Source organism: Rosa chinensis, chromosome 1, assembly GCF_002994745.2.
Source record: "Rosa chinensis cultivar Old Blush chromosome 1, RchiOBHm-V2, whole genome shotgun sequence".
Taxonomy (NCBI): Eukaryota; Viridiplantae; Streptophyta; class Magnoliopsida; order Rosales; family Rosaceae; genus Rosa; species Rosa chinensis.
Genome location: NC_037088.1, coordinates 6,351,420 through 6,365,513, shown reverse-complemented (window position 1 = coordinate 6,365,513; position 14,094 = coordinate 6,351,420). Strand labels below are relative to the sequence as shown.

The following is a 14,094-nucleotide window of genomic DNA, read 5'->3' as shown; positions in this document are numbered from 1 at the left end:
GAAAAAGCCAGGAAGGCCCGCCTTATAATGATGAGCTTGGATCTTATGATTTATAATGAAGCCCGGCCCGACACTATTTAAAAATGTAATTAGGCCCAGCCTCGCTATGTATGGGCCGGGCCGGGCCTGTTGACGAGGCCTAGAGGTATCATAATAATTTAGAGATTCTTTTTCCTTTTTTTTTATCGCACGTTGTCTTTGTGCAAAAACTAAAAAATTATGTACAAAAATTAATTGGTAGGGCCATCAATAACTAATCGTACCATGGAAAAATGATTGCTTCCGAGTGACGTGGGGTTGTGATGCACGAGAGAACAAATATGATGACAGACGCAAGCGGCCAAGCGCAATCAATAAGCCTACTCTAAAGGGTACGTCTATGGACCCCATGCGCGTGGTTCATTTCCGTCCATGACTTCTGTAATATGATGTAATTGCCAACTTAACGAACTGATTCCGGTAAAACAAATCTTACAAAACGACAAACAGAACCCTTATTTATTTCTCTGGACAACTCACTGCAATTTTTTTTTTTGTCAATAACTCACTGCAATTCAAAACTCAAAACTTCTTCATAACTATCTGAATAACTCTCCAATTCAAAACTCCTTCATAACTCTCTGGATAACCCTCCAATTCAAAACTCCTTCAGTTTCAATTGGAGAGCGTAGCACGAATTTATGACTGAATCATTCAGCGAATTTCCACACTAAATTGAATTTCAATACTTGGCTGCAAATCGGATCTGAAACCAAGTAGAAATGGATAACACAGAAAATGTCACCGAATGTCAGTTGGCAGATCACGAAATTGACCCAGAAAGTGACCTAGAGTGACCTTTTATGAATAGTATCTGACCCAATGACCTAAATGGTGGAAATGAAAGACAAAAAGCAATGAATAGTATTGACGCAGTGACCTCAATGAATGAACTTGCTCAAATACCCCATTAACATTTTTTTTTTTTTTAATATCATTTTACCCTCACCCCTTTGTTACTTAGAGAGAGAGAAATTAAAGAAGACTTCGCGCGGAGCCCCGTCATCGGCCGTTGGAATCAGGCCAACTTTCGCCTGAATCCCGTCATCGGTCATCGGAATCAATAAACTTCTTCAAATCAATGTCGAGGTACTTAAAGACGCACTGGCTTCCCATCCTTATTGATCTCCACATGTTCGACGTAGAGGAGGTGGACCATGTAGAGCTACTGTTGCCGCCGGCCTGTCGGAGAAATTTCTTCATTGATGACGACAACGCCGTTTTGACACTATGGGTAAGAGAGGGGAAAGAGATCATGCTGAAACGCTGACATCGTGAGAGAGAGAGAGAGAGAGAGAGAGAGAGAGAGAGAGAGAGAGAGAGAGAGAGAGAGAGAGAGAGAGAGAGAGAGAGAGAGAGAGAGAGAGAGAGGCTTTGATGTAATTGTTTAATTAAGTTGAGGGTAAATTTGTCATTTATTTTGAAATCTGGTTAGTGGGAATAAAAATCTGTTGCTAGAGTAAGTGTGATAAATTTGGCCAATTTTGGTGCATTTGGTCAAGATCCCTTTTCTTAAAAATCTCCCAATAACTACCATAGACTCGTCATGTAAGGAAGCTATGTCTGTATGTCATGTATATCCTCTTCCAATGAAAATTGGGATGTGGATGGGGCTCTTGTGGAGGCAGTAAAGTCTTATTTCTATTATTTTACTTCTATTCAATATATGTTCTCTCTACGTAATTGTAATAAGGCAGCGCATGTAATTGCTAAGCATGCGCTTGTGATTCCTGACTTTCACATTTGGATATGTAATAGCCCATAGTGGCTTAATGATGTACTATCTATGGCAGATTAATTCTCTCAAGTAATAAATTATTCAGTTTCAATAAAATAAAATAAAAACTACCATAGACTCGTCATACCGAGTCTAAAATTTGAAGATTTCACCTTTAAAAAAATTGAAAATGTTGTAAATATTATAAATATGTGGCTGTCCACATAAATTCTCATCTTTTATGTCCTAATGATGTAAAACCAACTCCTATATAAAAGGGTCAATAAGAATGAATAATATACACTTCTACCTCCTCCTACATTCCATTTCTCTATTCTATCTCTATGTTATTCTCTAGTTTATAACACGTTATCAGCACGCATTTGCTCTTATTTTTTCTTCTTCTTTGAACTCCATGATGATATGCAAGTCTTATGGTGCAACATAGTTGCTTATACCAAGGCAAATGATCTATGAGTTTCTTTTTTTCTCTATAGATGAATATCAATTTTTTGTATGCGTTCATATAATTGTTGAAAATTTATATTTCATATACAAGAATGAGAACTACATGTTCCATTGCTCAAGACTCAAGTCAGCTGACCGAGTAGTCTTAGACCTAAGGTTCTACAGACATCACACGAATGTTTTTCTCGCGTTTTCCTTATAATATCCATTGTTCATATTTATGAACACTTCGAAACCTTTGTTTCGTATATGATTTTTTATCATTGTTCATAGAACATATAGTTCTAATACTTATGGATCCTGATATATCTCGTCTTTTCTCTTTGTAGAAAGATGACGCATGTAACAAAGTTGGACTTTGATCCTCTTGAAATTTCTGGCAAGAACTATTTGAGCTGGGTTCTTGATGCCAAAATTCACCTTATGGCTAACAATTTTAGAGATGCCATCAAAGTTGACAATAAGTCATCTGTGGAAGATCGCGCCAAGGCTATAATTTTCTTGCGTCATCATCTTGACAAGAGTCTAAAAGATGAGTGCCTTACGGTGAAAAACCCACTTGAGATTTGGCAAGCATTGGTTGATCGATTTGCTCACCAGAAAACCATTGTTCTACCTAGAGCACGATATGAATGGACACATTTTGCACCTTTAGAACTTTAACTCTGTCACTGATTTTCAATTCCATTATACATCAGATTACCACCCAACTAATATTATGTGGAGAATCAGATTACCTCCCAACTAATATTATGTGGAGAATTGAAAATAACAAGCTCAACGTCTCTGTTTTTTTGGTAGACAATGGAAAACATGTTGATGATATGATCAGCAGAAGTGACAGGACCTGCCCCGAATTTCCCCCTGAAATCTGAAGTGGCCCTGTGGGCACTATGCCAAAAAGTGCATCAGACGACAGAACTGTTCTGTCGTCTGAACGAACAAAAATGTGTCGTCTAGTACGGTGTCGTCTCTTGGGGGCATCAGACGACAGAAGTGTTCTGTCGTCTGATTTTTCAGACGACATAAAAAAATAAAAGTCTTGTGTCGTCTGATGAGTTTTGCATTTTGGGAACATTGTGATCTGTTTCTTTAAAAGCATTCAAACAACAGTTTTGTATTGTCTGATAAACAAAACAACCACAGTATTTTTTAAATACTATTGTGTAAAGCATATTTGCAAGACTTATTTGTGTGGTCTGAATGCCCTTAAATAAGAAATATGAAGACTCTTGTGTAGTGTCTTCTCTCATACAACAGCATTTAAAGGTTGTGCTAATTTACTTTAAACGACAATTATATGTGGTCGTAAAGAGCATCAGATAACAATTAAGTGTCGTTCTAGGGTACATACATACGACACTTAAGTGTTGTGTGAAAGGTCTTTTATGAGGTCTTTTTATATTGTCTGTGATTGATTCCAACCACACTTATTTGTTGTTATTATACGTTTTAGCCAACACTTTCGTCTAACTTATGTTGTTGTTTTGCCCTTTAGACTACAATTTTCTGTCGTCCCAATGCCAAAAAGACAATAGACTTCTATTTGATTTTTGTGTTGTTTTTGTTTAGCTGCAACCACACATTTTGGTGTGCTTTTGTTGGAGCTTGCAATTTTCTATTGTACCAATGCCAAAAGGACAATAGAATTCCAATTGGGTTTTGTGTTGTTTTTGTGCAACTGCAACCACACATTTTGGTGTGCTTTTGTTGTAGCTTGCAATTTGAGATAACACATATTAGTAGTTCCCTGTTACAATTGGTATGCATGCATTCTGGAAATTAAAATTGCCCATTCATGAAAGTATGAAACCCACATCCAAAATCATTCATTGCAATTTCTATTAATCCACCATTGTCTTATGTACACAACCTAATCATGAGCATCGATCAGTTCAAAATGTCCCATATCTACTAATCTGAATCTGCAGACAAGTCCAAATGCTTAATGAATGAAGAATCTACTAGACACAAGTTAATAAAGGAACTACCTAGCTACACTGCTGTACCAGTTTCACAATCTGATCATGAATTGAATCACCCGAATCATAGAAGTGGTCATAGAAAACGGAAGGTATTCCAGGCTGCGTGAGTATATATGCATAACCCTGTAGATAATATGCACATAGAATGAAGTTATATTTGCTAGTGCTTTTAGTACATTTATGTCTAGATAACTATCACATACTCTGAGCTATTGATGTTATTAAAGAGCTTCTTTACCTCCATCTTTGATAGATTCTAGGGCATCAAACTATGAGTTAGTATAGCCACACTAAATATAATTAGATAAACTTTCACACGTGTAGTTTCAGTAAAAGGAAATAACTGAGGTGATGCTATAGACAAAACACCACCTAAGCAAAACAAAAAAAAACCCAGCAGGTTCTGACAAAAATGACTCTTTAAACTCAAGAGTCAGTACTAACCAAAACCAAAACTAAATAGCAGACTCCAACGAACATAACCAAAACCAAAAATAGTTTCAGCAAACTACACCTAACAACCAAAACAAAGCACAAAAATCTACTAATTGCAGCGAACTTCAACAAACATAACCAAAACCAAAAACAATTTCAAACAAGTACAGCCAAATGGTACGTAAAAAGAAACTCAGACAAGTTACAGACATATAAAAGACATAAAGTTAGGGAAGAACCAGTATTTTCAGAAGACATAACCACATCTCAATAAGCTCCACTAACACCTCATAAGACTAAAATCTAAGATACCTGTATTCAAAATCATGTGCCTCTAGGGTAGAACCATATGCATGTAGTGAAAATTAAGGCTAGCATGGTATAACTAAGGTAGAAATGTATAGTTTTACTGATCAGTTAATAAAGTGGGTGGAAAATAAATTACCATTTGAATGGAAAAGAAGTTGGGGATCAGCCTGCTCATTCTAGGATGTTCCACAAATGTCGTTAGTTAACCATGAGATGGCTGAACCCTCACAGTTGCTAGAACTCGGTCCTCATCTGTAAAGAGAACAATACAAGTAAAAGAAAAGCTGAATTACCTAAATTGTCTTCGATTTCTGAAGACAATTCCATTTTCCTTAAAGCCTAAATAAGCTGCAGTTGCTACACAAGTCAAAACTAACATAGCCTAACATGCCTTTTACAATTACAAGTGCTTATCTGAAGGTTTTGAGGTACTATAGGAATTACTAAGTAAATCTAGGGGAAGATGGATGATAGAAAGACCAAAAAGAATGCTGAAAGCTAGCTCATTTCCGAGGTTATCTAAAACCAAAAAGCTAAGCTACCATCACCAATACAGGTTTACTAATTTGCTTCCTGTCACAACCCTTTTCAGTGAAAACTTCATATTGCATAACTAAACCCATAAACATTTGCATTTGTGGAGGTAAAACAGCAATACCCGAATTAGTACTTTAAGGCTGGTAATTGACTTGAAGAATTAGACAAAAAATCCCAACTTCTGATCAACTATGTAAATCTAGTTCATCATATAATGACACTATATACCAAATCTTTTTTATATTACTTGCAACCGTATCGTTGTTTGTCTTCCTCTTCCAGTGAACTAATCATAAACTCTAATCATAAATTTAGATGCATAGCTTAGTTGGATGATCAATAGCAAACCTGTTGTCCAACAGCATATGTTGGTAGCAGTGAACCTCCCCATGATTCAAAGCGATACACATCTAAGTAATTTTTCTGATACAAAAGCAGTAGCAATGGTTCAGATAAAATTTCAAACACTACAATTATTTGCCAACCACATAAACATTATATGTAGTATGTAGTGTCAGCCCCTCACAATTATTTCCCTGCTTTCTTTCATCCAAAACTCTCACAAAATCGATAACACAAATCACAATTGAATTCCATACAACCAAATCTAAATAACAGAGAAATAAGTTGAAAAAATTCACCTCAGGAACACTTTCAGCTGCTTCAAAAAAGCTTTCCCTATCTGAAACCCAATAACACTGTCAGTGAGTATAAAATCCTAACAAATTTGGAGAACCAAACCAAATAGTACTAAACATTAAAATGTGAATAAAATCAAAGTAAAAACTTAAGATTTCAGAGTTTTCCATTCAAAACGATGAACTTAAGCATTTACTAAACAATACTAAAATAAATAAAAATTCATGTTTGTTGACAAACATATGAATTTGAAGTTTGCTGACAATTTAGTAAAAGATGGAGCTTTATCATATTGTTAATAGAAGAACTCGGATAGAATCAAAGGTACATGCAATTAAACAAAATATTATGATGGACACATGCCACCAACATTAATCTTAAAGTATGATGAAAATTTGAAATGTAAGGTGCAAAACTATCATGATTAAATTTAAAAAGAACATATATATGAAAACCTTCAACTGAATACACCAAATACTAAAGCAAGTAAATATCATCTTATTAAATTTTGATTTACAGATATAACTATATAAGGGTACTCATGCGGTGCAACTTTTTATTTAAGATTTCCTTTAACTCATATAGCTTATCCATGACTTACAATGTATCTGTAAAAGAAAGAGTTCCTTAATTGGACAAATATCTTTAATTATAGGCATACCTTCTCAAGTTGGCTTACTTCATTAGCTTTAGCTACACGAAAGTTAAGTGCTTCTTCTTTTTGAAATCTGCTTGAAGTATTGAAGAAAAGAATAAAACCAGATTTATCAAAGTCAAACAAAATCCAGACTCGGTGTTTTACTATGGCCAAAATTTTCACATTACCCATACCAGAGAGCAACTAATCAAATATCTTATTGAAGATGCACATCCTCGCATGCACCAAATGTATTGAACTGAAGTGCACTATCTCTATCCCTTTATACTTAAATGAAATATAACTGATAAATGTACTCAACACCATATTTGATAGAAGAATCCTATAAATTAATCTTCCCTTTAAAGTTCATCTAAATATGCACATCTGTTTTCTCAAATAAATAAAGTAATAAAAATTATGCTGACTCATTTGAACTTAATGCTCTTGGCAGACCAAAAACAAAAAAAACAAAAGAAAACCTAATACTCTTGGACACACATTTATCTTCTCAAAGACATGGAAACCTATACACATAAACTAGAGTAGATAGATATTGTCCCAAAAAACAGAAAAAAGAACTAGACCAAATAGATACAGGCAATATGTTTTAAAAGGCCGTTTCAAACCTGTGGTCCAAAATGCGCTTTTCTGCTTGTGAGGTGGAATTAGCAAGAGATTCTGATAATACTTTCAATTTTTCGACCTGCAATTTAAAAGAGGAGAGTTCAATAGTAATATGGAAAAAGAAGATTGTTCATTATTAACTATGCACATGCAGTGCCCCTCAGAGGAATCACTCAGTTTCCAGATAAATGAAAAGTATGGCGTTTAGATTAACTATTATAGTATAATTCAAATTTAGTGTCTTAATATTTGCCTATTTGGTACTATTTTTATCCATTGCAACCAAGAAATGCTTGTTCTAGTGCCCTTTTACTGGATAGCTGAAATGACATCAAATTGGGACCTTTTCAGTGTGCAGCTCAGGTGAGTCCCCATTGTTCAAGGATTTCTTCTTTAGTAACAGAGACTCCAACCTGGAACATAGTTGAATTTCTACGAGTGCTGCTTTTAAATTCTGCAAGGAAATTAGAGCTTTCAGTTTTGATGAGTCACAACTTCTTTAGTTATATAAAGAAATAAATTTATATCAACACAACTGTATCAGGTACAAATATCACTAATGGTCAGGTTCAACTGCCTGAACCGTACAGGTAGTTTAGCACAGCTGAAACATACTGAACCCAAAGAGTCCATTAACTTTTTTCCTTCCTTGAAAATTTAACTGAGACCATGTTTGAGAAAACTGATTGAACATGGTCCACTATTCAAACAAAAGGACCAACAGAAGTGCTTAGTTGTGAATAAAGAGATAAAATACAGCAAGCGAAAATGTATGTTGTGCCTTTTGATGTGATAAATGGGAGCACCTAATATTAAATGGTTATTACAGAGGCATAGAAAAATTGGAAGACAAATTAGAACAAGCATGCACACAGAAATCGGGTGCCTTACTAAAATGGAAATTCAGTTGGATCATGTATAAAAATTATCTTAAACAACATTTGTGCAGTACGGATCTGTTTATATGGATTTTATGCTCATTTGCCTATGCAGGAAAATCAAGTATACCTCTACCGTTGCATCTTTTGCTGTCTCCGATGAATTGTTACAACTTCCACTTAAAGGCTGCTGCAGTGTCATCAGTTTATCAAGTTCCTCCCTTATGCTGCAGGCTTCAGCATCTATTCTGAGGGCATAAGGTCATAAAACCACGAGCAAAAAGATTAGGCGAAAGGTTGAACAGAGCATATACCGCACTCAAATATCAATGCAGACCATTTAAGAATCAAAACATGTAGCTGGAAATGTCAAGCATTCATTAAAATGAGGTCAAATAGAGTATATCCAAACAAAGTTATTGATATACAATATATTCCATACTGAAGAACATAATAGTTAAACAGAGAAAAAGGCAAACCAAGAAATTAGAGGTCTGGAAAGAGAATTGTGAGTTATTATACTAAGAATTGATAATCTAAAACACGAATCAGTTACATTCCTACACACAGTGCTGGGAGTTTCATTAATAGATTCCAAGTTATTGTGAAAATCATACTAAACTAGTTTGGACTTTCATATTCATAAGCCTGAATTCCCACATTCACCCACCAACACTACTTGAAGTTTCATCAATAAAAAAGCATGAATTCCCAAAAACATGGACATGCACACTACTTGGAGTTTCATCAATAAAGTCCAGAAAATTATGAAACCATACTTAACAACTTCAGAGTTCCATCAGTCCAAAGCATGAACTCCCATGCATACCCATACAGAGAGCAGCATATATACATACTCATGAAAGTATAATGCTGGTTCATTAGAATCCAAACATGAAATAGTCACTTCAATATGTAAAAACTACCACTGCATATAGAGAAACAAATTTGACTTCTCTAGCCATAAACAAGATAACAGAGCAGTTATTTCCATTCAGAATATAATTTAGTGCACTAAACATTTAGCTACAATGATGGAGAAATGATGAAATATTTTCATCTGCTGTAATGTAAAACTGAAAAATATAACAGTCATGCACTCATGCAGCAAAAGAAAGTTTTATTCCATATGGAAGATGGCAATTCAATCTACGGAGAAAGAAACAGAGTTTTTTCTGGGGCCTGGGAACTTAAGCCTTCAAATGATGATATGAATACGTAACTCATGATCCTTGAATATATAGAATATAACTTTTGGATCGAGACTTGAAAATCTCAAGAACAAAATAGCCTGTAGCTCCATTACTAAAAGAACCAGACAATTGCATCACACTAGCAAACTTATTAGTCCCAACAGCTCGAGTACATGTCAGGTCTTGAGCTTTATAGAGCCCTGACTCAAAACTGAAAATATAGGGCACGCCCTCTTTAATATTGTTATGTATAGAGGCATAGTCTTTAATTGTCCTCATGTAAATGCATGCTGAACTGATCCAGTAATCATATTATTGCCCCCAAACTCTATTTGATGAATGACTAAACCCATTGAAGCTTTAATTCAATTGAAAGAAGAGGTTTATAGTGGATCATATAGATAATATGGAGAAAAAAGCCACAGATAATGAATGATGATGCGAACCCAATCCTCAAGAAATACTCACACTCAGCCCAAACCCATCAAATACCCATCTCAATTCTTAACTTTCCGTAAACCAATATCAAGACAGATATGAAAATATAGAGACTCAAACCCAGTTATGCAGTGCTGCTAAAACTAAAACTAAAACGAAACTAAACAATGGAAAGCAAACCCATTACAGAAACTATAGATAGTTAAAACCCTGTTTTGATCAATAGCAATACACACGAACCCTCAAACACAACCCAGAAAACCCAGACTAATCGCATCAAAATTGATAAAGAAAAGCATGGGAAGAATTGAAGAACTTTCAAGTATAATAAACAAATAACCATAGATCGCCCAAATTAGTGATCGAAAAATGAAAAACTCAACCATAGAACCCTAGATTCACAGTGTAAGTGAATAAAATTGTACCTTGATTTGGCCAGAGAAAAAAACCAATGAGCAAGACGGCCAAAGTTCTCAACTTTCTCCAAAGGCTCCATGGACGGAGTTCTCAGGAAGCATCTCAAGGCCGTGGCGGCAACAGACTATTCAACTTGGCCGCTGGCGAAGGCTTCGAATCCAAGGCCATATAGAGGAGATCTGAAGGCGGAGACTCGTTCTCCTTGGCGGCTATATGCTTTCACGGAGGCTTGCCAGACCCTACTGGGGCGGCTCCATCGTCTCCCGTAAGAAATTGTGGCGCAGATAGACTTCATCTCCGTCAATTTCAGAGAGAGACGGAGAGGATTGTAGAGAGAGAATGTGAGATTCGGAGACACAGACAGAGGGAGAGGGAGAGGGAGAGTAGGGTTTGGAAAGACAAGGGAGCGAGAGAGAAGGAGAAGAGAGTTGGTAGATCTTCTACTGAAGTGGCCAGATTTGATAGAAATATGATGAAGAAGTTCAATCTTAGCCAACAAAGAATCGAGAGAGTGAGAATCGAGATCTGAGAGAGCTGAGTGAGAAGGAGAGAGGGCTCGTGTTTGAGTTTTCCTCACGGTTTCTAGGTCGAGCTGAGAGAGCCCGAGTGAGAAGGAGAGAGAATGAGTGAAGGGTCGAGGTCGATCTCTACAAGCACAGGTCAAAATAATTAGAAAATTTTAAAAGAAGCTCCACACTCGGACAACATTTAAATGTTGTCTGAATGTCACAATATTTTCTAGTCAACTAGGGCTTGGTTATTTGAGAGGGAAAAGTACCAAATCAATTTTTGGATATCCCTCCAAATTTGAGATAGGAAATCACCACCTTCTACAACTACATAAATGTGTTGTCTGAATGCTCACCATTTATCCAAATTTGAGATAGGAAATCACCACCTTCTACAACTACACAAATGTGTTGTCTGAATGCTCACCATTTTTCCAAATTAAACCAGTATGGTTTTAGTGTATATTCAGACGACAGAAAAAAAAATTATGTCGTCTGAAAAACTCAGACGACATAAAACAAAACTTATGTCGTCTGAAGTGTGTCGTCTGATGCACTTTTTGGCATAGTGGGGGCTCACCTTAGAGGAAAATTCTACAAAAAATTTGACAGAACTTCCCCTAAAAATGGACTACCCAAAACCTGTAGAAATGAAATTTACACTTCTAAATCACTCATCCTTATTCTCTTGGAGCCACCCTACTCCTTAAATCACAACACCGTCCAATTGAAATAACACAAAACGCAATTTGAATAACATTAATTCCACAGGTAATCAGAGCAATTCTAATAGAAAGGTAAACAAAGTAAACCTAATTCAAAGGCAAACGCGGAAGCCATGCTGTAGTCTATGCCTCAACTCCATGTACGCCCAACCTCAACTAATTTCGCCTGCAAACTGAGCATTTGAAACCGAAGGGCCCAAGGAAAAGTATTGAAAAACATGTAGTGTGAGTGGACAAAAATAAATAATCAAGATAATTTAAAAGAAGTAACTTGAATACTTTCCCACGTATTTAAACTTATAAAACCTCGATGCATGCAATGTTTATAAAACTTTATTTCTTAAAATCAGGAAACTGGAAACTGTAAATCAAACCCGCTGAGTATCGTATCATCGGACTAGACCCCACTAGCCCATAAATAATATAAAAGTAGGGGAAGAAGATAGTCATACGAATGAGCCTCCCAGGCTCGGGTGATAGCCTCCCAGGCTCAAGTTCTCCCATATACTCCCGTTATATACCCACACGCCACTAAGTGTAGCGATTAGGATACTGGGCTTCAGCATTACTGTCACAAAGACAGTAACCAGCACCACAAAGGCGGACATCAATGCTAGCAATGATAATAGCCACCCAAAGTATGGCAAAAGAAAATCCGAAAACCAAAATAAATCCATAGATACATAAGGCTTCCCCAACTCTCGCAAATGAATTTCCAACAACGTGTCCCACACGCCAAGATAATCTCAAGTTCAAAATAAAATAGGTGAGAAATAATAATAAATCATAATCTCCATAAATCGAAACAAAACCAATTCCAAGATCATCATCAAGGCATTCCCAATGCCAAAACCGAAAGTCGATAATAAATAATAAATATAACTCCATCGAAATCCCATTTCGAAAATCCTTTAAAAATCTCAAATCGACGAATAGAAATATAATTAAAAGTATAATTCCGGAAATCACCTCAGAAATAAATAATTCGTCAAATAATATTATAAATCATAACCAACTTCAGAAACAAATCATTATCGAAAGCAATTATATGAGATAAAGCGAAATCAATCTCCGAAATTAAATCCTATGCTCGAAATGTAATATGATAAATAACTAGAGCATTACTTTAAGAAATAAATGCATGCATCATTATTTAAAAACAAAAGTCCACTCACAGTACTATTTAGGCGATCACGCGTACTAGTTCCTTCGTCGAGCAATAGCTCGGTACGTCGCCCTGTATATAAATATAATTCGTGAATAATGATTCGGCAATTAAATACGATTCCAATATCTTATCCCCCTAAATCAAACTTCCAATTTCTTTTCCAATTTAATCCAACTTCACCCCTAATACCAACTCATTAGTTTAAAGGTTCTAGGGCAAAACCGAGAGAAATCCGACGGTCAGATTCTCGTAATTCAATGATTGACATCCCATACTTCGGAATTACACAATCGATACAAAACTCCTTCAATTTCCACCAAACTTTACATACAAGCTCCACAACATTTATAGGATTTAATTGGGCTAAAACAGGAATTAAAAACCTACCGTACTCGCCTCCACGCGCCGGCGGCCACCACCTCCGATGGTCACTAAATTTTGGCAGCAGCAACATCACAACAGTCCCAACAATTTTCTCAACTACAACACATTCCAATTTTACCTTAAAGCACTCGAAATTGGCCGACAGAAAAACCTCCGAACCCTAGAATTTGCAATCGTCGATTCGACCTCCACACTACAAATTGAAGTGAATGGCCTTAGAGGAAATGATCACCTGCTTGAGGTGCCCCTACTGTCCCAATTTGGTGGTCGGAAATGGCTGAATCACTGGAAAAGCTCAAACTGCCCCTGTGAGGAACCTTGCTTCTATTCGAGGTTTTCCGACCAAATTGCCGAAATCCAAGGGCACCAGCGTGAAAAGGGGGAAGAGGCGATCACGTGGTGGCCGGCTGCCCACCGGTTGGTGGCCGGACGGTGAAGAATTGAGGGGAAGAAGAAACCGGCGAAAATGAGGAAGGGAGAGATCGGGGAAGAGGAGAGAGAAAGAGCTTGGTAAGTTTCCGAAAATGGAAACTTACCACAGTAGTTTCCACCATTTTATAGAAACTTATTATGAACAGTAACTTTTGTATTTCGGTCATAACTTTCGCATACAAACTCCGGTTTTTACATACCATATATGCACGCGCTTGGTTTAACGTCTCCTACAACTTTCATGAAGGAAATTTTCTCAAATTTTGACCTGAACAAAAAGTCAACTTTTAGGGCCACTAAAAGTATCAAAACAGAGTAAAAAGTGGAAGTAGTTGTCGTTTACCGTCCAAATGACTAGTGAACGGTTAATTTAAGATACGGGATGTTACAGGTAGTGCTCTTGACACCGATTAATTTTAAGCCTATGTTTAGGCATTTTTTTTGTCTCTACCATTCTCCGATAATTATTGTTTTTTTTTTTTTTGAAAGAAAGGGCTGGTGCGGCTGCCCTCAAGCCTTGATTAATGAAACTGCTGAAAACAAGGGGGGGACATTGA

The 14,094-nt window shown here is 36.4% G+C and overlaps 1 protein-coding gene across 2 annotated transcripts; it reads right to left on the bottom strand.

Moving 5' to 3' along the window:
- Window positions 1–4,097: 4,097 nt before the first annotated feature.
- LOC112199190 lies at window positions 4,098–10,982 on the bottom strand. Of its 2 annotated transcripts, XM_040514768.1 has the most exons (8): window positions 10,328–10,982; window positions 8,402–8,519; window positions 7,737–7,847; window positions 7,396–7,472; window positions 6,132–6,168; window positions 5,839–5,913; window positions 5,090–5,205; window positions 4,098–4,332 (listed from the first exon to the last, which is right to left on the bottom strand). In XM_040514768.1, exons 1-7 carry the CDS (start codon window positions 10,396–10,398, stop codon window positions 5,188–5,190), a joined length of 507 nt encoding a protein of 168 aa, XP_040370702.1. In that variant the 5' UTR covers window positions 10,399–10,982; the 3' UTR covers window positions 4,098–4,332; window positions 5,090–5,187. The 2 variants fall into 2 exon arrangements, with proteins under 2 accessions (XP_040370702.1, XP_040370704.1); XM_040514770.1 differs by lacking the exon at window positions 5,839–5,913 and having other exon boundaries at window positions 10,328–10,980.
- Window positions 10,983–14,094: the final 3,112 nt, after the last annotated feature.

Coding starts and splice junctions, on each gene's coding strand:
- LOC112199190 (XM_040514768.1), bottom strand. CDS start 10,398: ATGGAGCCTTTGGAGAAAGTTGAGAACTTTGGCCGTCTTGCTCATTGG. Junction 7,848..8,401: donor CAAAAGATGCAACGGTAGAG/GTATACTTGATT, acceptor ATTTCCTTGCAG/AATTTAAAAGCAGCACTCGT. Junction 6,169..7,395: donor AAGCGCATTTTGGACCACAG/GTTTGAAACGGC, acceptor GGTTTCAGATAG/GGAAAGCTTTTTTGAAGCAG.